The sequence below is a fragment of the Malus domestica genome, chromosome 04, assembly GCF_042453785.1.
Source record: "Malus domestica chromosome 04, GDT2T_hap1".
Lineage (NCBI taxonomy): Eukaryota > Viridiplantae > Streptophyta > Magnoliopsida > Rosales > Rosaceae > Malus > Malus domestica.
The window spans coordinates 3917038-3945000 of record NC_091664.1 but is presented as its reverse complement, the minus strand read 5'-3'; the positions used below and the strand labels follow the sequence as shown (position 1 = coordinate 3945000).

Genomic DNA, 27963 nt, shown 5'->3' with positions numbered 1-27963 from the left:
ATGATAAGGACTAAAATCTAGTCTAAGAGAGAGCGTTGGAGTTGGTTGGGTTCGTTTAAGTTTTCAACATTGTCGTCATCGCCATCGGAACCCTGGTGTACATGTGCTGGGATCATTAACATTTTCTTCCTTGTCTTCTGCGGCTGATACTGCTGGTTTCTAATTGGTTGGTTTTGGTGGCAAGCTGGTACATTTTGATCAGCTGATAGATACAAAAAATCTTTTTAATAATCATAGTAAATACATTTTCAAAGTACTTGTCATCACCGCTACGTTGGTATAGAAGTTACTCTCGTATAAACGATATGATTAGTCATTTCCACACAAGTTTTTCATTTTCACACAAGTTTTTCTTGATTACTTTCAGGCTAAGTTGTGGGCTCTCTTACGACGTCCTGACAGTGTCAGAAAGCTAAATTCCAAATCTTAAACAATCTTAAATAGTGAAGGACATGATTTTGTTGTATGAAACTTACTTGTTTTTATTTTGGGTAAATTACAATTTACCCTCTCATGTTTGAGATTGATTTCAATTTCTTACAACATCTTTAAAACATTTCAATTTTATACATTAACTTATCATTTTATTTTAATTTCATACATCTGTTAGACAATCTGTTAAATAAATCGTTAAGTGATGACGTGGTAAATATGAGATCCATATTTATACTGACGTGACTGTTACATTTACGCATGTAGCAAAAAAAAAATATTTTTTTCATTTCAAATATAAAACACACACACACAATCAACCCCAGAAAACTCATCACCCGACCCACTCTACCTCCTCCAATCTCTTCACCTTCCCTCCCATCCATGATCCATCCCACCCCATCCCAGAGGCTACGGCAAAGTCAACCCAGAAACCCTTGAAAACCCAAAACCCCAAAAGCCCATCTCCTCCGCCGTCGCCACCCTCGCGATCGCCACCCTCATCCACGTGTCCATCATCGAGCACCCGACGAGTCCCAACCCCAATCCCTCTCCAACTCAGTCGGTCAACCATCAAAACCGTCTGCAACGCGACGCGCAGAAGGAACGAGATCTGATCGTAATTAATTCTGAATTCTGAATTCTGAACTACTCTCTCTCTCTCTCTCACTCACTCTCTCACTTTATTGGATCCTCCTTAATTCTGAACCAGTCTCTCTCTCTCTATCTCTCTTTCCTTCTAATTCATAATTAATCTCTCTGCAGCAACTACTTACTGGATCTGAAAACTAGAGGTTGTGGATATGGCTTCTTCTTCTTCTTGTTTTTCATCCGTAGCTGCTCTTGCTGATGCTGATGATACAAGAAAGTAAATGTTTTGGATATTATTTTGAAGGTGGAGAAAACAAACAAGCCCTTGTCAGAGGTTAGTCAGTGTTTATCGATTGATACTGTTTAAGGCTATTTTCTGTATTTTCTGTCATTTCTTTTTAATTAATAAGTTTAGGTGTTATGTTATGCTGGCATTTAATTTGCTAATTAATTTTTGTTATGACTGCTGTTAATTTCTTCGCCGGTGACCTGTCACCGGATGTCACTTTGTTTTGTTTGCATCTTTATCAGTTGTCTTCGTTTACATGCTGAGATGACGTTGTTCATATTAAGATTGCAAATATATGAATATCTTTCTTTAAAGTATAGTTTTTTAAAGCAAATATGCGCCTATCATGTGCCCCATTTTCTACTTTTGTTCATCTCTCACTCTTTGAAACTTTGTGCATGTACTCAAAAGCCAATTCTAAGTAAATTCTCCTTAATTCCTGCAACGTCATAATATTATTTCTCTTTAATTAACAGTTAATCTCTCTGCAACTACATCTTTTTGCTGGATCTGAAAACTAGAGGTTATGGATATCGCTTCTTCTTCTTCATCCGCTGCTGCTCCTGCTGATGCTGATGATGCAAAAAAGTACGATGTGTTTATTAGTTTCAGAGGTGAGGACACCCGCCGTACTTTCACCAGCCACCTCCACGCTGCCTTACTTGAGAAAAAAATCACAACTTATATTGATGACAAGCTTAAGAGAGGAGATGAAATCGCACCCGCCCTTCTCGAAGCAATCGAGGAATCAGAGCTTTCAGTGATCATTTTCTCGAAAGGCTACGCTTCTTCCAAGTGGTGTTTGGATGAGCTTGTGCATATCCTAGAATGCAAGGAAAAACATGGCCAGTTGGTTATACCTATTTTTTACGACACCCTTCCATCGGATGTACGAAAACAACGGGGGAGTTATGAGGTTGCATTTGCTCAACTTGAACAACGTTTCCAGAACAGTATCGACAAGGTGCACAAGTGGAGGGATGCTTTGACGAATGCAGCAAATATATCTGGCTTTGATTCAAAAAATTATGGGTAACTAACCAATTCTTTTAACTTGTATAAAATTATAAATTTTCTTTAAACTTGTGATGATTTTATTGTGCTAAGATTTTGTAAGGTACAAATATTTAAGACTAACTATTACTTTCCTACATTTATATGCCAGGACGGATGCTGATTTAGTTAAGAAAGTTGTTGAAGATATTTGGACCAAATTGTGTCGCGCATCATCCTGCGATTTAAAGGGCTTTGTTGGACTTGAAAGCCGCATCGAGCAGGTCGAATCGCTGTTAGGCTTTCATTCATCGGACGCTTGCATCACAGTAGGTATTTGGGGAATGGGTGGTATTGGCAAGACCACCCTTGCCGAAACTTTATTTCACAGACTCTCTTCTAAATTCGAAGCCTCCTGTTTTCTTAGAAATGTTAGGGAGAGAGAACAAAAGGATGGGCTAGAAAAGTTGCAAAATACACTTCTCAGTGAATTATTAAAGGAAGAAAGTTTATCCATAGGAACAACTTATGTTCGAGAAAGGCTTAGCCGTACAAAGGTCCTCATTGTTCTTGATGATGTGAGTGATTCAATGCAATTGGAACGTTTAGCTGGCGATCGTCTTCAGTATGGCACTGGAAGTAGAATCATTATCACAACTAGAGATAGGGGCACACTTGGGAAAACTGTTGAAGAGGATAATATCTACGAGGTTGAGGTATTAAAATCGGATGACGCTCTTCGGCTATTCTATTCGCGTGCTTTCAAGGATAACAGTACTCGTAGAACAGATTATAAGGAGTTGGCAAAAAAGGCGGTGGCTTATGCCAAAGGCGTTCCCTTAGCTCTTACAGTTCTGGGGTCCTTGTTCTTCAATTGCAAGAGCAAAGAAGAATGGGAAGATGAATTCAACAAATTGAAACGATTTCCCAGTGAAGATATTCAGAAAGTGTTGAGAATAAGTTATGATAGATTGAGAGAAAATGAGAGGGAGATATTTCTGGATATAGCATGTTTTCATAAAGGGAGCTCTGTGGTTGAGGTAAAACGAATGTTAGATGTTCGTGGATTCTTTGCGACATCGGGAATTAGAATTCTCATTGGGATGTCTCTCATATCAATTGATTCAGAAGGGGGAATGGAAACCATAGAGATGCACGATTTGCTACAAGAAATGGGAAGGAAATTTGTTCAAGAACAAGGTATTAAAGATCCTGGTAAACGGAGTAGGTTGTTCAATGATGAAGATGTCTTTCGTGTATTGAGGAGTAACACGGTAAGAGCCAAATGCATTCAATATTTTTTTTTTTTAAGAAAAAAAAAATTACAAACTTGAGATGATAACAGAACAAAGTAAAACTAATTTATAATAAAGAAGTGAGATTGTTAAAAGATGAATTTGATTGAATATTTATTGTGTTAGGAAGTGTTTGGAATATGAACAAATGTTTGTTTATTTAGACAAGTAGAGGAGGATACAATTATGTTGGATATTTGACTAGACTAAGACACTTGTACATGATTACCATCGCAAATGCTCTTTGTTCCAAATGTGCGTTACATTTTAATATGTTTATATTCACATTTAAACTTTCTTCTTATTCTCAGGAAACTCCAAATGTTGAAGCCATGCAGGTTTATTGGTATGATCTTCAAGAGCGACCATTGAAACGTGCAGACTTCAAAAAGATGTCTAACCTAATAATGCTAATTGTGGATGGTGGCTACACATTCACCAATTCTCTAGACCTTCCCGATTCTCTTCGTTATCTTAAATGGTGGGGATATCCACTGGAATCTTTGCCGTCAAATTTTTGTCCGGAAAATCTAGTTGAGCTTCATATATCCAATAGCAAAGTTAAGAAGCTTTGGAAAGAAGAGCAGGTATATTATATTATATTATATGCCTATTTTAATTCTTGTTTAAAATCAAGTGTAGAAATTATATTAATTCTTTATATTTCTATTTAATTTGTTGCAGATACTTGTCAACTTGCAAGTTATCGATCTGTCGGGCTCTAAGTATCTAACTGAAGTTCCAAATCTCTCTGGGAGTCTAAAAATTGTGGAGATAAATCTCTGGGGCTGTATAAGTTTGGTTGAAATTCCTTTGTATTTTCAACATCTTGACAAGCTTACTCATCTTAATCTTAGAGGCTGCAGCAGTCTCAAGTATCTTCCAGAGATGCCAGGAAATATTCAATACTTGGATTTACAACACACAGGTATAAAGGAGTTGCCTGAATCAGTTTGGTCTAACGAAAATATTTTTCACTTGAGTTTAAGGAAATGCAAAGACCTTAAGAAACTTCCAAGCATCAGGTGTAAGTTGAAAAATCTCGATCTCGATGGGTGCTATAAATTTGAAAACTTTCCAGAGATTTTGGAGCCAATGGAACATTTGAAGTCCGTAAGTTTAATTGAAACAGCAGTTACAGAGCTACCCTCATCAATCTGTAACTTGAAATATCTTGAGAGTCTTGTTCTCACCAGGTGCTTTAGATTTTCCAAGTTCCCTGAAATCTTGGAGCCAATGGAACATTTGAAGTCCTTAAGTTTAAGACAAACAGCAGTTACAGAGCTACCTTCATCAATCTGTAAGTTGAAATATCTTGAGAGGCTTGATCTCAGCAATTGCTCTAGATTTTCCAAATTCCCTGAAATCTTGAAGCCAATGGAACATTTGAAGTCCTTAAGTTTAATTGAAACAGCAGTTACAGAGCTACCCTCATCAATCTGTAACTTGAAATATCTTGAGAGTCTTGATCTCACCAATTGCTCTAGCTTTTCCAAATTCCCTGAAATCTTGAAGCCAATGGAACATTTGAAGTCCTTAAGTTTAATTGAAACAGCAGTTACAGAGCTACCCTCATCCATCTGTAACTTGAAATGTCTTGGGAGTCTTGTTCTCACCAGGTGCTTTAGATTTTCCAAATTCCCTGAAATCTTGAAGCCAATGGAACATTTGAAGTCCTTAAGTTTAATTCAAACAGCAGTTACAGAGCTACCCTCATCAATCTGTAACTTGAAATATCTTGAGAGTCTTGATCTCACCAAGTGCTCTAGATTTTCCAAATTCCCTGAAATCTTGAAACCAATGGAACATTTGGAGTATCTTAGTTTGCAAGAGACAGCTGTCGAAATGCTTCCTTCGTCTATTGGAAATCTAAATAGGCTTCAAGATTTAAACCTTAGTCGCTGCCATCAACTTAAGGATGTCCCAACAAGTATCTACAGTTTAACCAATCTTAAACGTCTCAACTTTAATGGCTGTTGCAGACTTGAAAAATTGCCTTCCAGCTCTGTTGGTTTTCTCTCTTTAGAAGAACTAAACCTCAGCTACAGCGGTATATTGGAAATACCAGCAAGCATCAAACAAGCTTCTCGGTTGTCTATACTCAACTTAAACTACTGCAAGCGGCTTCAATCTATACCAGGGCTCCCAGTGCTATGTATTGTTATAGCTAAAGGCTGCACATCGTTGAAGTTAGTGTCAAGTTCAAGGACAACACTCACACAAGGTGATTACGAAAAACTTTTTAAGGCAAATTTGTACTTTGATAGCTCACTTGTCTGACCAAGAAATAAGACAACAACTAGGCAAGGCTTTTATTATTTTGGTATTGTTTATGCTTTATACATTATAAAGCGCTAGTTATGGACAAGTGTATAATAGCCTATTTGTTATCTTTAAAACTTGATTTACCTTTATATCATAAACATAGACATTAATTAACACACCATGCCAGGGCAAAGTAAAAATCTCACAACCAAGCGCGATAGTTTGAACATTCAACACCACAAAAGTATGCGATTGTTCATCGAATTTGTAACAACGATAATAACTATAAGGCTCTTTGCTTCAATAGGACTAGGAACATTCCAAAATTAAGGAAAAAAATTATACGTTGTGCTACAAGCTAAAGGAAGAAAAGAATGAAGAAAAAGCGAGATGCATACACAAAGAAATGAAATACAAAAGATACATTACAAGTTCGATGGCTGAACTGCATTTTGACCTGGAAATATTCAATTTTCTCTCTAGCATCCAAGATTTCTTTCCCCAAGTATCTGGGATATTTGTTATGATTTGACACTTATCAGGAAGTAACATGCACACATAACTTTGCTGCTCAAGATGAGAAAACTGGGGAAACATTGAAGTTCTAAGTACCTTTTTATCAGCTTCAGTTGCTTCTTTGAACTTTGAGTTCAGTGAGTTAACCTCCTCTGTATTCAGTTGATCTACAAGATGTTTCTCCAATTCTGGTACTCCGGGTTTCTGCTAATTGGCCTGCTGCTTTTCCTCAGCATGAGAAGGAGCAACTGTCTTCGGTGGTCTTCCTCCAGCTGGGGGTGCCATGTGCCAAGCACCAAGACCAGGCATCAGTTGCTGTTGTTGAAAGCCTTTTAAAGTGAAAAATAAGAAACTATTCTCCATCAAAGAAAGACATGTTTCAAAATATAAAAGTGATTTGTTTTATGGATGAATACGAGAAGCAGGTCTCCAGACTACATTGCCAGCATTGGAGTAATTATTTGCAGGTTGAAAAATATTGGATAAATCATACATAACATTGCTTGGTAGCACAGCTGGAAGAGGGCTTCCCCCTCTAAACCGCTCCATCAAACATAAATTAATGACCTGATAACATAACTCTCTCAACCTCACTAACTGTAGTATAAATTCTTCAACTACTTATTTTCTACCATCTGAACATCAATTCCGCAGTTATACTAACACAAAATAAAAATCTCAGCTTAGATAAGAGAATTAAGACATCCCGAACTCACATTTACCACTTCAACTACAATTAGACTACAAATTCAAAATCAATCTGTTTCGGAAATACGCATCGAAGAGATTCGCCGATTGTTTCTGCGTCGACGCCATCGCCACCATCGGATTGCGATTCGGGGAAGATCAGACTATGGAATCAATCGAGAGCGCCGCGCGCTCAGGCTGCAGTACGCGTAAGGAGCGCCGGGAAGAATCAGAAAACCATGAATTCGGAGGACCATGATGTGGTTGCCTTTCTTCTCCGATTCGGAGGAAAATCAGAAGACGATGGAGACACTGAGCGATGCCAATAGTTTGGGGGTAGAAAACGATGATTTTTCCTTTTTATTTTTTGTGACAAAAATGGTACTGTATTTGTGTGATATTTCAAAATTGCCACTGGGCCTAATGAGCCCGGCCCATTAGGTATTACCACAACAAATCTCTACTATTTAATAAAACACTAACTGTCAACCAAAATCCTATGCAATTATCAGTTTAAATTTCTATTTAAAACAAAACATGAATAAGAAATATGGGACATAAATGTAATTTCACACAACTAAATTTTGTTTTTTTTCTTCAAAGTCTCACCTATATGTAATCATAACATATCTCTAATTAAAATAAATAAATTATAAAAAAAAAACTTCTCACTCCCACATTCTCTATCACTCTCTTCCTCTCTCCTTCTATTTCAAAAACAAAAACAAAAAAAATTTCTCACATACTTTGTGTGTGCCCATATGCTAGTACAATTTAGAAAGGGGTGTGATATCCACACCCCCCTTTTTACTTCTCACACATCTTTCTAATTTTTGATCGTCAGATCGGATGAAATGAAGAAGATCAACGAACATAAATTAATAAGAATGTGTGAGAAGTAAAAATGAATGTGTGGATAGCACACCCCTTTAGAAATTAGAGTTGGTTAGCAAGTTTATGTTTTTGATTTGTCAACTTGTACAAAGTGGGGAAACAAAAACGTGCACATAAAGGTGCAAATTAATGCGAGATTGAGAAGGAAGCTACAATTTAGAAATCAGAGTTATTTGTTTGTCGGATATTTGACATGTTATATTTTCAAACTGTAAATCGCATATGTACATTTAAGCATCGTTCTGTAAATCTTTCTAAAAAGGAAACCTAATTGATAATCTATACACTCCCATATAGATTAACTATTCTTATTATGGCCAACAAGCAACTCTTGTCCATGACGATGTTGTGTTCATGTTTCGTCGGTTTCACGTCCTCTTTTTCTTTAAGGAGACGATCAATGATTAGCGTTCTAAAATATGATTATAAACCCCTTAAATAACTTCATTAGTTGGTACAATTAAGGCATTTTGATTGATCCCTTTTGCGATCACCTCATTTTCGCTATTTAATTAGTCCCTGAAACTTCTTGAATTACATGATGTGCATGGAAAGGTCTTTTAAATAAAACATTGGGGATCTTTGAAGTAGTACCATGTTTCGAATCAAAATCAAAGAACCGGCCTAATAATTGATGTAATTAGTAAACATTGACACATAATGTAACACATTCTTAATTGGAGCTACAACCTTGTCTAGTTTCCATTTTTTGTAATTGTATATGTTAGTTTGGGGTATGGCCACTCTAGATTGAAGTGTGCAACTTCGTTGTGGGAGTTCTGGACTTTCTTTGGACCTTTCGATAGCCTCGGAAATAGAAGTGACTAACTAACCCATTGAATATTTATTAATGGATAACTATTAACATCCGTTTAGTTTGATTTCACTATAATATAGTAGTAAAATTGATAGTTGTTATGATTGTGTATATCTTGTATCAAATTAAATAGGCTGAAACTCTATAATTCAATGAATTGATTTGTCACTTGTGCTCGGAAAGACATAGTCCAAATCTTGTTCAATCTCAATTGGTGAACAATTATATTCTTAACTCTATGATTTGTAGTGTGAAATTCACTTATTTTCTTTTGAAAATTATAAAAATGTCCTCAATCAAAGTTGCTTGGAAATTTCTTAAAAATTTCTTGAAAGAAACTGGTTATTGACTAACTGAAAAACTTTACAACCGTGTTTACCAAAAGAAAAAAAAAAACTTTACAACCCCGTGTTTACCAAAAAAACCTTTACAAACTAACTGAAAAACTTTACAACATGTGCCTCTTTTTGTACTTCTATAACTATTCATCTCTCACTCATTGATATTCCTGAAGGAGCCTTTGGAACTTTAGTCAAAAGCCAATTCGAGTAAATTCTGATCTAGTCTCTCTCTCTCTCTCTCTCTCGTAAATTCTGATCTAGTCTCCCTCCCTCCCTCCCTCCCTCCCTCTCTCTCTCTCTCTCGTAAATTCTGATCTAGTCTCCCTCCCTCCCTCCCTCCCTCCCCCTCTCTCTCTCTCTCTCTCTCTCTCTCTCTCTCTCGTAAATTCAGATCTAGTCTCCCTCCCTCCCTCCCTCCCTCCCTCTCTCTCTCTCTCTCTCTTTTGTTTCATCAGGTCCTCCTTAATTCTGAACAACTCTCTCTCTCTCTCGCTTTATTGGATCCTCCTTAATTCTGAACCTCTCTCTTTCTAATTCACAATTAATCTCTCTGCAACTACTACTTCCTAGATCTGAAAACTAGAAGTTATGGATATGGCTTCTTCTTCTTCATCCGCTGCTGCTCTTGCAGATGCTGATGATACAAAAAAACTAATTGTTTTGGATATTATTTTGAAGGTGGAGAAAACAAACAAGCCCTTGGCAAATTGGTAACTTGTCAGAGGTTAATCAGTGTTTATCGATTGATACTGTTTAAAGCTCTTTTCTGCTTTTTTTGTCATTTCTTTTGAAGGTAATGGATATTGCTGCTGCTGCTTCTTTATGGACATGTAGTCATTGTACATGTATTTTGTAACATATTTATGAAACTGTGAAAGCAAAATACAATTATTTGGACAATATTTGTTTACTCCCTAGTGAGTACTCATCTCTTAGTTTTGTCCAATAATAAATTAACACATGTTTTATTCTTTTAATATGGAGTTTTAATGAAAAATCCGCGATATTGTTCACTTTAATGGACATTTTTACACTAAAAAGTCAAATTTCACTTTATCCTTTATTTTGTCTTTATCGTTAAAACTCAAAGTTTTCAAGCTATTTTCATTAGTTTCTCTTTTATAATATAATGTATATGTCATTATTTTTTCTGGGGCTTTTAAAACGAAGAACACATGTCTATTGGGTAGGCCTGGCATTTTCAACCTAACCTGTTAACCCGACACAATCCAACCTGTTAAAATTAATATTCGGGTGGGTGATAAACGGGTCGGGTGGTTAACTGGTCAACCCGTTAATCACCCGTTAAATAACGGGTCAGTTTGGGTGAACCCACGAAACCTATTAACCACCCGTTAACACCCGTTAGTAAGGACTTTTGTGTAATTTCAATAGTTTCCAAAACCCTCATGTTCCTATCTCTCTCGCTAGTTGCTAGTCGCTGCCTCGCACCGTGTGTTGAGACTGAAACTGAAAGATCGTTGTGCTGTGTCCTGGCTCCGGTTATCTCCCTCATCTTCTTCCCTCAAAAATTTTACTGAACTCCACCACTCTCTCTCTGGTAAGCTCCGATTCCCTTCCACCTCTTCTTTCATTTCGATTATTTTTCGTTTCTGCAGATTAGATTCATCTATTTTTTCTCAGATTTTACTTGAGCTTGATTTTAGGTGGTCTCTGCAGATTAGATTCGACCCTTTTCGGGTTTTTTTTTTTTTGTTGTGTTTTGCAGTCCATGATCATCGCTTTCATTTGCTTTGGACTTAATCACTTGATCCAATGGCTTCAGGCTCATCTCTTCATCCACCAACCAATGGCTTCAGGCTCATCTCTTCATCCACCACCTTTGGAATTGTCATCTTGGTTCCAGAAAGATAAATTTTACAATGAGGTTGAGAAAAAGAGACCATCAGGGATTTTCCAATATACCGCTGTAGCTGATGAGATTTAGTAGTACAAAAGAGAGAGAACCGGCAGAGCTAGAAGACAATTTTTCAAGTTTCCAACAAGCATAAAAGTTGAGACTTTTATGATTGGTTAAACTGTAGATACTTGTTGGGACATCGTTAAGGTGCTTGCGGCCACAAAGGTTTAAAGTTTTAAGCCTAATTAGATTTTTAATAGACGAAGGAAGAATTTCGACAGTTATCCCTTGCAAAGTAAGAGACACCAAATGTTTCATTGGCTTCAAGATTTTAGGGATTTTGGACAATCTAGAACAAAAATTGTTTGTATACTGTGAGAACAGAGAGATACTCGAGTGGTGTGGGTAGTGTAAAACTTGTTTGAATGACAATGAGATTACAACTGGACTACTTGGGTGGCATCAAACTAGTTATACTAGTTATGTGAAACACAAGGAGTCTGAGAGCTTTAGTATGACAAGAATTGTGGAGTTTTATACGTTGCAGCTGTTAACATTGAACCTGAGAAAGAAAAAGAGTGTTATTTTTGCAAAGAAACAGGTCACTTAAGAAAGAACTGCAATGGCTTCAAGAATTGGCTTGTTAAGAAAGGTAACGAAATAAATATTTTTGTGTGTGTTGAGTCTAATTTAGTTTACATTCCTCCTCAAAGTTGGTGGTTTGACACAGACTGCTTTATTCACATAACTAATTCTTTGCAGGACTTCTAAAAAACAAGGGTGATAAACAATGAAGTCTACAATGTTTATGTAGGGAATGGCAGCAAAGTTGCTGTCGAATCCATAGGAAGTGTTCTTTCCTCTAACTTTATTTTAGATTTGAGTCCAGTACTCTATGTACCTTCCATGAGAAGGAATCTAATTTCTGCATCTAAGTTAGTTAAGTCCGGCTTTACATTTGTGGGTGACAGTCGAAGTGTAAAGTTTTTCCATTCCAATGACATGAATAAATTGCTTGGTGAAGCATATCTTAAAATTGATATGTGGCAAATGAATTGTACTTATGAGATTGAATGTTTTAATGTTCAAAGTGTTGGTTCAAAACAAGTGCTCACTCATGAAAAAATCTTAATGCTTTGGCACAAAAGGTTGGGGCACATCTCTAAAGAAAGAATCATCACACTTACAAAACAAGACTTGTTGCCACAACTTGATTTCAGCAACTTTAAAGAGTGTGTTGATTGTTTTAAAGGAAAACTCACCAATACTAGGAAAATAGGGTCAAACCGTAGCCAATCTCTACTAGAAATTATACACACTGATACTTGCGGACCCTTTCCAATTAAAACCATACGTGGAAAATCATATTTTATAACTTTCATTGATGATTTTTCACGGTTTGCATATGTATTTCTTATTTCTGAAAAATTTGAAGCCTTGCATTGTTTTAAAATATTCCATTTGGAAGTTGAAAAACAACTAGAAAAACACATTAAGATTGTGAGATCCGATAGAGGTGGTGAGTATTTTGGCAGGTTCATTGAGGCTGGACAAAACAAAGGACCGTTTGCAACTTATCTTGAACAAAATGGCATCGTGGCCCAGTATACCACCCCTGGGACTCCACACCAGAATGGAGTTGCTGAACGAAGGAATCGAACCCTGAAAGACATGATCAGATCCATGTTTGCACATTCAAAGCTTCCGATGTTTCTTTGGGGTGAAGCACTGAAAACTGCAAACTATATATTGAACCGTGTACGAAGCAAGTCCGTAGACATGGTTCCATTTGAAGCTTGGACTGGAAGGAAACCGAGCTTTCATCACTTTCGTGTATGGGGTTGTAATGCTGAGGCCAGATTCTATAATCCAACAGAGAAAAAACTCGATCCAAGGACCACCAGTTGCAAGTTCATTGGGTATTCTGAGAAGTCTAAAGGGTATAAGTTCTATTGCCCTAACAGTCACTCGAGGGTTATGGAAACCCATAATGCAAGATTTCTTGAAGATGAGGATGAAACTGACATCAGAATATCAGCAGCTACATCCTCAGAATTCAAAGAAATTACACTTGATAATGACGTTATTGATCAGCATGCACCTACTCTTATCATTCCCATGGACATGCAGCCACACCCTTTTCATGACAGTTCACATACGGTTCATGAAAATGATACAACAAATGAGGAGTATGCACCCCATGCAGACGTCCAGGAACATGAAGTACATGCACCGGTACAATCAACTGAAGAAGACCTTATGAATGATCCAGCAATTGCAGTTTTCGAATCAACTATTCGAAAATCACAGCGAGTACGTAAGCCAGCATTGTTGCCTGATTTCGTATACCTAAATGAGGCAGAACATACTATAGGTGATGAAGATGATCCCTTGTCCTACAATCAAGCCATAACAGGTTCAAGATCCACACTATGGAAACAAGCCATGCATGAAGAACCGGAGTCCATGGAGAAAAACCGTGTGTGGAGCTTAGTTCCAAAGCCAACTGGAACAACAAAAATTATTGGTTGTAAATGGGTGTTCAAGACAAAACGAGACTCACAAGGCAACATTGACAAACACAAAGCAAGGTTAGTGGCGAAGGGCTTTACACAAAGGGAAGGCATTGATTATAATGAGACATTTTCTCCAGTCTCAACAAAAGATTCCATGAGAATAATCCTAGCTCTCACAGCACATTTTGATTTAGAACTTCATCAAATGGACGTCAAGACGGCATTTCTAAATGGAGATCTTGAAGAAGATATTTACATGCAACAAGCACCTGGATTTGTTGAAAGGGGGAAGGAAACGATGGTTTGTAAACTGAATAAGTCTATATACGGCTTAAAACAAGCCTCGAGGCAATGGAATAGGAAATTTGATCAGGTAATGGCAACTTCTGGTTTCCAAGAGAACAAATTGGATGAGTGTATTTATCTGAAAGTCCTTGGTGCGAAGGTCATATTCTTAGTATTGTATGTAGACGATATATTATTAGCTAGCTCCGATATGTCTCTACTACAGGCAACTAAGAGTATGCTCACACAAAACTTTGACATGAAGGACTTGGGGGAAGCTCGATTTGTTTTGGGAATAGAAATTGTAAGAGATCGTGCTACGAAGTCTCTTGGTCTTTCTTAAAGGCAGTATATCGATAGAGTTGCTAAAAGATTCAATATGGACAAATGTTCGAATGGAGAATTGCCTATCGGCAAAGGAGACAAACTGAGCAGTGTTCAATGTCCCAAAAATGAATTAGAGAAGGAGGGAATGAAAGACAAGCCCTATGCATCTCTTGTAGGGAGTCTCATGTATGCCCATGTATGTACAAGACCGGATTTGGCTTTTGCAATGAGTGTGCTTGGTAAGTTTCAATCAAATCCTGGTGCATGTCATTGGGTTGCAGCGAAAAAGGTACTGAGGTATCTCAAAAGAACAAGAGATTTTATGTTAACTTACAGTCATGTGAACAAGCTGGAATTGGTGAGGTTCACGGATTCGGACTTGGCAGGGTGCGTAGACAACAGAAAGTCAACTAATGCATATATCTTTCTGTTGGCTAATGGTGCAGTATCGTGGAAGAGTGCAAAACAGAAAGGTATTGCATCTTCAACTATGGAAGTTGAATTTATAGGGTGCTAAGCAGCAACTTAACAAGCCGTTTGGCTTAAAAACATGATGAAAAGATTGGAAATCGTTGATAGTGTTGAAAAGCCTCTCAAGTTGTATTGTGACAACAAAGCTGTAGTTTTCTTTTCGAAGAATAACAAGAGGTCTTATGCCAGTAGATTGATGGACATCAAATACTTAAAAGTACGAGATGAAGTGAAGAAAGGAACTGTCGAAATTGAGTACATCAACATAAGTTTAATGGTTGCTGATCCAATGACAAAGGCTTTACCAGTGGGAGTTTTCAAGAAACATGTTTTCAACATGGGAGTAAGAGAGGTATTTGATTCAGTTAATGAGTGGGAGTAAGCACTCCATAAACTGTGTTGAGTTTGTTTCAGTTATTTTGTTTATTGATTGACAGTTGTTGGTTAGCTTGCAAATTTGTTATCTTTATTAATTTGCTTAAATTGGCTGATCATGTTTCTACAAACAACTTTGGTACTGGAATTATTTCAGTTTGTTATGGGGAACTGACATTCTGAATTGTCAGTTTTTGACATCATGACTCTCAAGAGTGACATAGTGTTTTTAAGTTAAATATGTATGTGATCACAGAGTGCAAAGGGCAAGCTATTCGTGCTTTGTTTTCTGTGGTCCTATATTTTTCTTAAAAATGACAAGTTACTAAGAAGGATCAGTTGCAAGCTTTTGTGAACTCTATGATCATCATGATTCTTGTAATATTAAGGCATATCATTGACATTCAAGTGGGAGAATGTAAAACTTGTTTGAATGACAATGAGATTACAACTGGACTACTTGGGTGGCGTCTAACTAGTTATACTAGTTATGCGAAACACAAGGAGTCTGAGAGCTTTAGTATGACAAGAATTGTGGAGTTTTATACGTTGCAACTGTTCTATTTTGATCCTTATCAAATATATACTAGTATATAGAGTCATGATAGGACTAAAACTTATTAAGAGATAGAGATTATCACTCTTTCTGATAATAGGCTGGACCGAGTGAATCTCTAGCTAAATGGATGGATATATATAGTTGAAGTCCCTGCTTCCTCATGTACGCTCTTGATATTATCTAAAACCCTATTCACTTAGAAGAGAGACTTTTGAGTGTTGGAAGTAGAAGACTTCTTCTTCTGTTGTTTCTTCAATGGCGATGCCTCCAGGTAAGTATCTTGCAGATTATAAACTGGTATTTCTCTAGTTATGATGAATCTAATATTAGTTGGTAATCCTAGGGTTGTGTTGGTTTGCTATGTTGCAGTAGCTTATTTATTCATATACTGCTTACAGGTAGCTCTTCAACCCCTGTTCCACTTTAAATCTAAGGACTCCAAATGTTCCATTTGCTTCAAGATCTCTGAGAAGTGTTGAAGTTCATAGCACCAAGAGAGATCGAGCACCTTGAGATACTTCAACTTACAAATGCTCTTTGGGATACTTGAAAGCCTTTTGCAATCACATAGTTCAAGTCTTTCGAAAGTAGGGAGAAACTCGATTGATGAGTGTAGCTCTTGAACTGCTGTTCTACTTAAATTTAAGGACTTCAAATTTTCCATTGGCTCCAAGATCTCTGGGAGGTTTTCAAGTTTAAAGCAACTGTAGAGATTGAGTTCCTTGAGATATTTCAACTTACAAATGCTCATTGGGATACTTGAAAGCCTTTTGCAATAGCGTAGTTCAAGTCTATTAAGAGCAGGGAGAAACTCTATTGATGAGTGTAGCTCTTAAACTGCTGTTCCACTTAAATTTAAGAACTTCAAATGTTCCATTGGCTCCACTATCTTTGGGAAGTTTTCAAGTTCGGAGCACGAAGAGAGATCGAGTACCTTGAGATACTTCAACTTGCAAATGCTCTTTGGGATATATGAAAGTTTGTCGCAAGCTTGTAGTTCAAGTCTTTCGAGAGCAGGGAGAAACTCGATTGATGAGTGTAGCTCTTTAACCGCTGTTCTACTTAAATTTAAGGACTTCAAATGTTCCTTTGACTCCAAGATCTCTGGGAAGTTTTCAAGTACGAAGCACGAAGAGAGATCGAGTACCTCGAGAAACTTCAACTTGCAAATGCTCTTTGGGATACTTGAAAGTCTGTTGCAAGCTTGTAGTTCAAGTCTTTCAAGAACAGGGAGAAACTCGATTGATGAGTGTAGCTCTTTAACCGTTGTTCTACTTAAATTTTAGGACTTCAAATGTTCCATTGTGTCCCAAATGTTAGAGATCTACAAAGAGAGGTCATGGATGAGGCTCATATTTCCATTTTTTTTGTTCACCTCGAAGGTACGAAGATGTATCGAGATCTTTCTGAGAGTTTTGGGTAGGGAAACGTGAAGAGAGAAATTGTCGAGTTCGTCGCATATTGCTTGACTTGTCAGCAAGTTAAGGCAGAACATTAGCAGCCCACAGGCTTACTTCAATCACTCTCTATTCCTGAAATGAAGTAGGAGCACATTACCATGGATTTTGTGACAAACTTGCTGAGGACTTGAGATAGGCATGATTCCATTTGGGTTATTGTTAGTCGATTGATGAAATCCGCTCACTTTCTTGCCATTAAGAAGACTTATACTTTGGAGCGACTTATGAGACTCTTCTTACATATGATTGTGAAGTTACATAATTTCCAGTGTCTATCATTTCTGATCGTGATCCTTATTTCATTTCTTGTTTTTAGAGTAGTCTTCATAATGCTATGGGGACTAAGTTGAGTTTCAACACAACTTTTCATCCTCAGACTGACAGTCAGTTAGAGCGCACTATTCAGACCTTGAAAGATATACTTTGAGCTTGTGTACTTGATTTGAAGGGTAGTTGGGATAGACATTTGTTTTTGATTGAATTTGAGTATAATAACAGTTACCAGACGAGTATTCAGATGACACCTTACGAAGCACTTTATGAGAAGAGATGCAGATCTCTTTTGTATTGGGACAAGGTAGGCGAGCGTCGACGGTTGGGGCCAGAGTTAATGAAGATTGTTGCAAAGAAGGTTACTATGATCCGTGCACATTTATTAGCAACTTAGAGTCGACAATAAAGTTGACGCTCACAGACTTGAGGTGACATTCAAGGTTGGAGAGTATGCTTTCTTATAGGTTTCTCCTATGAAAGGCGTCCTTAGGTTTGGGCATAAAGGGAAGCTTAGTCCGAGGTATATTGGGCCGTTTGAGATCTTAAAGATAGTTGATGAGGTTGCCTATCGTCTTGCACTACTGCCAGAGCTATTACACATTCATCTGGTGTTTCACGTATATATGCTTTGGAAGTATCGAACTGATCCGTCTCGTGTCATTTCATATGGGCCCATTTAGGTTAAAGAGAACCTCAATTTTGACGGGTGAAGAAAGAAAGCTTTCCTCACCAAGAGTATTTCTTTAGTGCGCGTGTTATGGAACAATCATGGCGTGGATGAGTTGACTTGGGAGACAGAGGACGATATGCCAGCACTATCCACATCTGTTTGACTCAGGTGCGTTGAGTTTAAGGGACTAAACTCTTTTTAAGAGGGAAGGATGTGAAATCCCGTCCCTGAATTTTCATTATTAATTACGTATTTATTTACGTTATTTTAATTTTATTCTAATTCCGTTAATTTTAGAATAGTTACAAAGTATAAATTTTCGTAATTAATCTTTTAAAATTCGTAGACCTTTCAAGGCCACTGTTAGTGTTTTCTAATAGAACTCAATTCCATGAGTGTGTAGGCAAAAACCGTTTGCGAATCGGAGTGATAACGAAGAAGTTACGGATGTTGGAAGTTCAATTAAAAAAAAATGTGTTTAATATATAATTATGGGTGGTTCGGTATGGGATTCCAAACCGAAAAATTTTAAGATGAGAATTTGAAGACCAATCCCAAACCAAAATTTCGTTATTCCCAATTTTTGGGATTCTCAAAATATTTTTAGTATTTCAAGATGGATTGGGATTGGATTTTCGGTTTTGGGCTTTTGGGTTTTTGGGTTGAAATTTGAGATTTTTGGGCTATAAGCTAAAATTTGGGCTTTTGGCCTAAAATTTTGTTTCCCAATTTCATATCAATAAAAATTGAAGTTTTTTACCTCATACCAATTGAAATACCAATTCATTCATACCAAGTCAAATTGACGTTCCAAAGTTTCAAACTACTTAATTTCATATTTCTATTTCTAATATAGTTTACCATCAAACTACTTAAATTCAACATTCAACATGCATGCAACCAAAAGTTTATATATATATATATATATTTTCGGTTTGGTTTGGGATTCCCGAACCATTGAATATGTAATCCTGATTTTCGTACCGTAAAGTTCAGGATCGGTTCGGTAGGGATCCCAAAAATTTCAGTATTATCGGTTTGGGATTTTTTCGGTATGGGATCGAGGTTTTTTTTTAGTTTGGTTTAGGATTTTCGAGAAAAATTTCTAGCCCTATATATAATTAGAAGCTCCCATTAATTTGGGTGAGGGCCAATTAGAGAGAGAGTGATAGTGAGGAAACCAATCAGAGAAGAGGGGAGACAACCCAGCAGACCTACTCCCCCCTCGCGACCCGACTCCTAACCCGAACCCTCTACAATTTCCGACATGATTGCTATCGATTTTTCAGGCTTTTCTCGAACTTCCATCACCACCAAACATCACCACATCAGTTTCCCTTCAGTCTCTACACAAACTCGATGAGATTTGGCCTCGGTTTCGCGAAGAACTCCACCGACGGGTCCATGAGTATTCGATGGCGATCGGCCATTTCTAAAGCTTGTTCCTTCAACCACCTCCACCAATAGACTCTCCTTGAACCTAGGACCAAGGCCTAAACACTGGTTGGGGCGTTGGGGTTCGATTTGACAGCGATTCGAATAATACCCATTTAAGGTTTCGACAGTCTAAGGTGATTTCTGGCCATTTCCCGACCAAATTGGACCTCAGCCCATGCAACGATAGTACGTGACTTCTTGATATTCGTGCCAGGGTGCGTTAGCGCGGACTGCATGCCTGATTGTACAGGTGACAAGCCTGAGTAGATTACAAGGAGTCGGTGGGGGTAGCAGTGCAAAGATCAAAGACTTGGAGCGACTAGTTTACCACTTTACCTTTCATTGTATTATTTCTTTTGAGACTTGTATTTTGAGCCTATGGGTATGTCTTGGCCCTAATAAGGGTTGTGTATTTTGAGAATATAGATTTGTATGTGGGGGAGAGTCCACTATCATGTTTACTCTGAGGTATCAGTTCTAATATTTCATTCATCTCTTGTACGTATGTTAAGATGTCCCCTACGTCCCTGTGTTAGATGTCGATCCTGGACGTATGTCGAGATTTGGTATATATTTGTATCTATATTTATATTTATATAGTTAATATATATATAAGTTCATATTCTTTTGGAAGTACTTACTCTAGAGTTGTAATTAGATCGGAGACTAACTGAGTAAAGATTCTTGCGTTGTGTGTTTTGGAATTATCATATGTTGTTTGGTTGCTGGCTTCAAATATGATAAGGACATTGTATCCGTAAATAGAATTGTAAATATGATTGTACATATATATGTGCAAATCGAGTTGAGTTGTTGTAAATATGTGTAAATAGGGTTATTGTAAACAAGTTTGAAAAGCCGATTGAATTGCATGCTACATATGTCTCTTATGCAAAGACATTATATTTTGTCATTACACCTTCTATTAAAATGTTCTATTTTGTTCCATTATTTACATTAGGAGAAATTAGGTTCTCATCCTTCCTTTTGCTACTCCATTGATTAAAATCCTATTCCTTTTCAAATTTTTATCAAGGTCCTTGGGTATTAATAACATCATTAATTATTTCAATAATAATTTTTTTTTATTTCTAAATATATTCGATTAATGTTAAAAATGTTACAATTAGTATATTTATATTTATGACTAAAATTTTTATCATAAATTTTTAGTTTTAGTTTGTACCAATTTTTAATTTGTAATTCTTTTTTAACTTGTACCAATTTTCTTTTAAGTTTTAATTTGTACCCATATATTAATTTATTTTTGTGCAGATATTTTTTAAAGTTTATTTGTATTTGTACCCATATATTATTTTTTTATTTTGCTAAATGTACCCATGCTAATTATATGTACCTATTCATGTAAAACTTTTTAATCTTAAAATGTACTCATTCTTAAATATACCAATTTGTTATATGTAAAATGTACCCCCTTTTTTTTAATATATAAAATCTATTCAATTTTTTCTAATCCATTTTTAAACTTATATGAGTACATTCTTTTTTCTTTGATTTTAAAATGTATTCATGTCAAGTTTAATCGAAGAAATTTACTAATGTTATTAAGCCTAATATTTTTGTTGTTGTTGTGATTTTGAAGAATGTACCCATGTTTTGATACAATAAATTTTTTGGTTAATTTGATGAATGTGCCCATGTTTATATATATACACACACAATAGTATATTTATATTTTAATATTTTTAATCCCACAAATTATGGTTTTTATTTATTTAAAATCTCATTTATATAAACAACTAAAATTTCTAATTTTTAATTTAAAAAATATAGTAACATACATAGAAATAAATTATCACATTAATTTCAGGGACCTCGATCAAAAATTAAAAACCAACAAGGTTTCAATAAAAAAAATATTCATAACTAAGGACCGCATCCAATGTCTTCCGGAAAAATTAGTATCCGGTCCCTAGTTTTTACTGTTCATTGACTAAGACCTTATTAGTTTTCAAATTTTGATTCAAGTCCCTAGCATTAATGTGATAATGAATTTACATGTTTATTATATAATTTTTTAATATAAAAATTAGTAATTAATTTAGGGTTTAATACTCACACCTCTATTAAACTTCTAATTAATTTTCAATTCAAACATTTCCAAAATAATAAAAAATTAAATTAAATTAAGTTTGTACCTATTAGTTTTTTTTTTATATATAAAAAGATTCTCAATTTTTTAATCTTAAATATACCCATTCATATAATTTTTCAATTTTTTTAATCTTAAATGTACCCATTCTCAAATATATCAATTTGTTATATGTAAAATGTACCATTTTTTAAATATAAAATCCATTCAAATTTTTTAATCCATGTTTAAACTTATATGGGTACATTCTTTTTCGTTGATTTGAGAATGTATCCATGTTTTGGTACAATAACTTTTTTTGTTAATTTTGGTTAATGTACCCATACATATATTTATACACACACACACACAATATAATAGAGAGTATAATTTATATTTTATTATTTTTAATCCCATAAATTATGGGTTTTATTTAAAATCTCATTAATATAAACAATTACAAATTTCAATTTTTAATTTTTAATTTAAAAAATATAGTAACTTACATTATTACATTAATGTCAGGGACCTCAATCAAAAATTAAAAACTAACAAGGTTTCAATCAAAGAATATTGATAGCTAGGGACCGCATCCAAAGTGTCCCATTTTTTTATTTTTAGACGACATCGTTTGGGCTTTGGGAATAAAAGAATTAAACGAAACGGTGCGTTTCGTATCAAAGGCAAACCAAAGGATTAAGACAGTGGTGGGTGAAGAGTCCATAGGCAGACAACACATAGAACAGAACACCGTGAAAGTAAACCAAGATGGGGAGCTTTTAGGTTTTATTTTGATGGATGTTTGGGAGGTAAAGGCGAGCCGAGATGTTGGGGTTGTCTGATATGGTGATGTCTTTAGAGGAAACATCAGTTTACGGATCTTGATCAGGAGATGGGGGCACATATGAATCTAATTCCATGGGTCGCCGTTTAATTGTGAGGCAAGGTTGGTTTTAAAAGGTGAATTCAAAGGTGATGGAAGTCATTATCCATTAGAGAAGAGATGGACAGATTATGAAGATGTGTGAAACTTGAGGGAGTGTATGTACCAATTAATACAGGGAGCGTTTTGCATTAACTCATTATAAATCAAGTAAAGAGAGATTGCATGTTTGACACTTGATTACCATGCACTAACATCAAACAAATTAGCCACTAGGTGTCTTTCATCTAGCAACCACACCTATCACAACTTTTTTTTTTTCTTTGGATTTGTATCACAAATAGTGACGTTTGACTAAGTTATCTTTTTGTATTTTAAGAAATGAATTGTCAAACACTATTGCGCTACGAAATGAGAGATCAATAATTGAGTTGTTTATATTGAGAGAGATGTTTATTTTTATTGATAATCAGCCTATTATGCTATGTTTTCAAGACACGACAACAATTATAATTTGTTTGTATTGATAAATTATGAACGACATTAATATTATCTAATATTGAAAGAATTTTGTTGTATAAATTATTTTAAATTTTTTATCCTTTTATATTTCGTCCATTTCCTCGACAATTCCTAACTTTGCCACTAGAAATGTTGTTCTCTAAATTAAAAAAAAAATCCACTCTTTTTTAGGTTTTGATTTTAATTACCTGACTAATTTTTCGACCCGCACCGCTTGGGCACGAAGTCTTGTTAAAACCAAAATCTCCCCACCCCTCCCCAAGTTTAAAATAGAGTACTGCTTTACCAAATCTAATCAAATTCTCACAAGTTTAAAGAAAATTTATAAGGATTATTATACAAAATAGTCCCTAAGATTTGCATGATTAATATAAATGGTCTCTGAGATTGAAAATCAATAGAAATGATCCCTGAGATAGTTCACCATCCATGATTTTGGTCATTCCGTTAAAAACTTTTTGGGCAATTTTCAAAGCTTCGTAACTCAATCGATTCTTAACCAAATTTGACTCATAATATATCAAAATGAAAATAAGAAAGTAGAACAAGATTATACCTATTTGGAAGCCCAATGATTGCCGGAGATGGCCGAAAAATTGCCTGAAAGGTGACTGGTCCGCGGGAAAACTGAAAAACTCGCCGGAAACTGGGTAAACTTTAAACGTTTATAACTTCTTCAATACTCAACGAAATTGCGTGATTCAAAAAAGAAAATCATAGTTCTCAATGAGACGAAGAGAATGGTATCTATCTTGACTGCTAACTCGATGTGGTTTTTATGGAAAACTGCTCAAAATTGGCTAACTTGAAAATGGTTAGCCACTTTCGAGCCGTTGTCCGACCAAACCACGACGAGTTAACCTTTTAAAAAGGGTACAATTCTCTTCTTTTCGTCAAAAAGTATGATTTTTGTTTTTAAATCACTCGATTTTGTTGAGTATTGAAGAAGTTATGAACGTTTAAAGTTTACCAAGTTTCCGGTGAGTTTTCCAGTTTTCCCACTGACCAGTCACCTTTCAAGCTATTTTTTGACCATCCACGGCAACCATTAGGCTTCAAAATAGGTATAATCTTCTTCTACACTTTTCTATCTTCATTTTGATATATTATGAGTCGAATTTGATTAAGAAACGATTGAGTTACAAAGTTTTGAAAATTGCCCAAAGAGTTTTTAACGGAATAACCAAAATCATGGATAGTAGACAATCTCATGGACCATTTTTATTGATTTTCAATTTCAGAGACCATTTCCATTGATCATGCAAATCTGAGAGACTATTTTGTATAATAACCCAATTTATAATTTTATACAAGTTAAAGAATGAGTTACTTACCCTTGATTGTTTGAATAATCAAACCCAGATAGCTTGCCTGCAGCCTTCAAAGCATCCCTCCACTTGTGCACCTTATTAATACTGTCCTTGAAACGTTTTTCAAGTTGAGCAAATGCATCCGCATAACTCCCGTGTTGTTTTCGTACATCAGATGGATTGATGTCGTAGAATACGGGTATAACCTTCTGGCCATGTCTTTCCTTGCATTCGAGTATATGCACAAGCTCATCCAAACACCATGTGGAAGAAGCATAGTTTTGTGAGAAAATGATCACCGAATGCGTGGATTTCTCGATTGCCTCTAGAAGGGCAGGTCGGATTTCTTCTCCTTTCTGAAGTCTGTAATCTATGTAGGTTTCAATTTTCTTCTGAAGTAAGGCAGCATGAAGATGGCTGGTAATACCACGGCGGGTGTCCTCACCTCTGAAACTGATAAACACATCATACTTTTCCCGACGAGGGGGGATATTAGCTTCAATACCATCATCATCATCATCTCCAGCAGCAGCAGATGACGGAGAAGAAAATGTTAACCATCTGCAGCAAATCTGCACGATAGCCATGATACACTCCATCTGTTTCTGTGTTTCTCTGAAGGAACTAACAACAGACTTGTAACTTGTGAATAAAAAAGAAGACAGAAGCGAGCGCTCGATAATATATCAAAGAAAGAGAAGGGGATATTTGAGATGAATGAGATTTATTAAGTTAATGAAAATTTTATGGTGCTCAGGCTTTCCTAGAAAATCATCAAAGAGAAGAAATATAAAAAAATCCCAACTCAAGCACCTTTACCTTCCGCGTACAAAAATTCGACGCGTTCATACATGAAGAAAGAAAAATTAAGGGAAGATCATCATCAATTCATAAGTAAAGCTAGCTGACTACTCACAAGTAGGGATGGGCAACGGTTCTTGTGGGCGGGTAATTGCGGTTATTTATCCATAACCGTTTATATTCATACACGCATAACTATTTACCCGTTGGGTAATTGCATAAACAGTTATACTCATAACCGTAACCGTTTATAAACGGTTATCCATACCCATAACCGTGTGCCCATTTACCTATTTAACCATAACCATTTACCCGTGTTTGAACCTGTTTATCATTTTTTTACCCATTTACCCATTTTTTCACCCGTCTACATGTTTTTTTTTTAACAACTTGAAAATTACAAAAGAAAAATTTGTCATAATTTTCGTTTTCTGACAATTAAACACTGTTATAGTTACATTTTAGCATGCATTTCCCTATTTTAATCATTTAAGTCCTCATCCGCCAATTGTTAACACCGTTATAGGTACATTTTAGCATACATTTCCTTATTTTAATCATTTAAGTCCTCATCCGCCAATTGAAAATTACAACAGAAAAATTTGTCATAATTTTCGTTTTTTTTAACACTTGCTTCCTTTTGATTCTTCTTCTCGTTCTCTTATGATTCTTCTTCCCTATCCGCCAATTATTATTTTTTTTCTCGTGAAGACCGCACCGCACCCCATTCCCCAATTCTTTGCTTCCCCATCTCTTTTCTCCATTTGCTTCTTCCCTCTTCTGATGTTTTCTTCTCATTTGATATTGGTCACTGCCCACATAGACAAAAGAGGTGGAAGGGAGACGAGATACGGGTATTTTAGGTAGAAAAAAGGGATTCCAAACAGAGGTTTTGTCCCGAAATTCAAATCGCACCTATTGTTCGGGAGACTAATTCCTAGTATGTTGGTAAACACTTGAATAACTCGGAAGGAGTGCAATTCCCATTCCTCTTGTTCCACTCCCTTTACGTAAATGCGCTCCAATGTAATTTGATCTCAACAAGCATTACTGTAGCTTTTGGGCGACGTATTTGCTGGTGCGTTACACGATGGATTGATGAAACATTGATGGACATCATATTAATCAATTTGTATGGAGAAATTATTTAGCAGCTTCATGCTCCAAACTTACAATAAAGAATCACCAACACCAGTGACGAGGTGCCAGCACGCAACACATGGCTTTTGTTTTTCTCTCAGGAGCGATACAGACGGCTTTAGTATCTCAAAACATTCAATAATCACGAAAATGGGCCAGTAGCCAGCAACGGATTTCATAGCTCATGGTTGATTTTTTTTTCAAAAATAATATTTACAAAGGGATTTATAACATGTATGATCCCAATAATAAGCATTAAAATGTGTGTATCATTCACACAGTGTTTGAAGAAGAGTGTTAGTCTATACCCATGCATCATAAGTTTGAACGAGTCACTAAATCAGTTGGTTACAATAAATTACTTTTTGAAACTCTGTCATAAATTTGAGTGAGTCGTTCTATCAATTGTTGGCTACAATAAGTTAGTATTTGAAAGTCGGTCATAAAATTAAGCACTTAATCACCTACAGATAAATAATTGTTAAGGCCGAACAACATTTTGACAAATTAATTGATGTGGACTAAGCACTAAGGAGTATATAATAATATTAATTATGTCTTTCATGACAAAAATAATAGTACCCAACTATTTATTGATGTGATCATCAATTTGTATTTAGTTAACTTGTGGGGCCCTCCATCTATAGTCTAGATGATGACTAGAGGCAAAGGCTACTTTTGACCCCGAAAAGGCGGTGGAGTTGGTTTGAGGCTGGCTGTGGTCCAAACTGGGGAGAAATTAATTGGGGTGGGGGATTAAGTAAAAAATTAGGAGATAAGAACAACAATAGGCTTGGCTCACAACGTTACACGTTGCAATTGCACTCATGGAATCAAATATAAATAATACACAAGAGCTCAGCTAACATATTACAATGTTACACATTCCAGATGCACTCATGAAATAGAATAGAATTGACACACAAGATACGAGGTTGGATTCTAGAATCCATACGAACTCAATGGAACCGAACATAATCTAGGGATGCAGACTCACTCAATGGAACTTAACAGAATGTCCAGATGCATTCAATGACATCCATGCATAGAGTATTAGTAGGATTCCAGAAACACTCTTGGAATTAGCAAGAAAGGTAATATACTAGGGATTTAATATTCATGCATGAAATCAGGGCCCAAGTTTGTTGCGGCTTTTATCAAAGCGACGGTGTTTAGATACCCCTTTAGCCGGGCCCCATCCCTTACCATTTGTTTAGGCTTGTTGTTCAACTTGTAGGGGCTTGTGTTTGTGGTCCGGATCTGTTGGCTCTTCTTTGGTGTGGCGATTTTTGTTTTACGTTGAATTTTTTTGCACTAGGATACTTTCATTGAATACAAGGCGGAATTAATTTTTTTCGGGTGGCTACCCTTGTGGTTGTTGGCGTGGTGATAGAGGTGACATCGGTTAGCTTTGCGGTTGAAGATTAGGATTTTTTCTTCTGCCTTTTTGTTGAATGGCCTTTTGTTATCCCCACCTTAGACTATCTCGAATCCTTAGGTTAAAACCTAAAATTTTAAGTAAAAAAAATTTAGGTTTTAGCCATAGTTTTTCTCCTCCAACCTTTATGGGTTAAATTTTTAGCCCGACATTATTAAAGAATGAATTTATGATGATTTTTTTTTCTTAAAGTAATTTTTAAAAAATAAAAAAAAATTATGTAGACTATCCTAATTAAATTTTATGAACATGCTAACTTAAAAATATTTAGATTCCGCTAAATTGAAAAATCACCAAAACCGATCCCATGAAACTTGTGGAATACTATGAAAGAATATGAAACACCTAAAATAATTTTTTTTTATTACTTTAGCTCTTGGATTTAAATTTGGATCATTAGATATTTTCTTTTACCGTTGGATT

The 27963-nt window shown here is 35.9% G+C and overlaps 2 protein-coding genes across 4 annotated transcripts; one reads left to right on the top strand and one right to left on the bottom strand.

The window, feature by feature from the left end:
• Nucleotides 1-751: 751 nt before the first annotated feature.
• LOC103435428 (disease resistance protein RPV1-like) lies at nt 752-6039 on the top strand. Its single transcript, XM_017332390.3, has 6 exons — nt 752-1051; nt 1198-1357; nt 1789-2344; nt 2478-3579; nt 3912-4187; nt 4285-6039. The coding sequence occupies exons 3-6, from the start codon at nt 1839-1841 to the stop codon at nt 5878-5880; spliced, it is 3480 nt and encodes a 1159-aa protein (XP_017187879.1). The 5' UTR covers nt 752-1051; nt 1198-1357; nt 1789-1838; the 3' UTR covers nt 5881-6039.
• Nucleotides 4629-24896, bottom strand: LOC108173351 (toll/interleukin-1 receptor-like protein). Of its 3 annotated transcripts, none has more exons than XR_011579646.1 (3): nt 24186-24896; nt 6478-6710; nt 4629-5774 (listed from the first exon to the last, which is right to left on the bottom strand). XR_011579646.1 is itself a non-coding variant. In XM_029100886.2 (2 exons), the coding sequence occupies exons 1-2, from the start codon at nt 24758-24760 to the stop codon at nt 11516-11518; spliced, it is 603 nt and encodes a 200-aa protein (XP_028956719.1). In that variant the 5' UTR covers nt 24761-24896; the 3' UTR covers nt 11332-11515. The 3 variants fall into 3 exon arrangements, 1 of the variants encoding a protein (XP_028956719.1); XR_011579647.1 differs by lacking the exon at nt 4629-5774 and adding an exon at nt 6241-6374; XM_029100886.2 differs by lacking the exons at nt 4629-5774; nt 6478-6710 and adding an exon at nt 11332-11543.
• Between the last annotated feature and the right edge of the window lie 3067 nt (nt 24897-27963).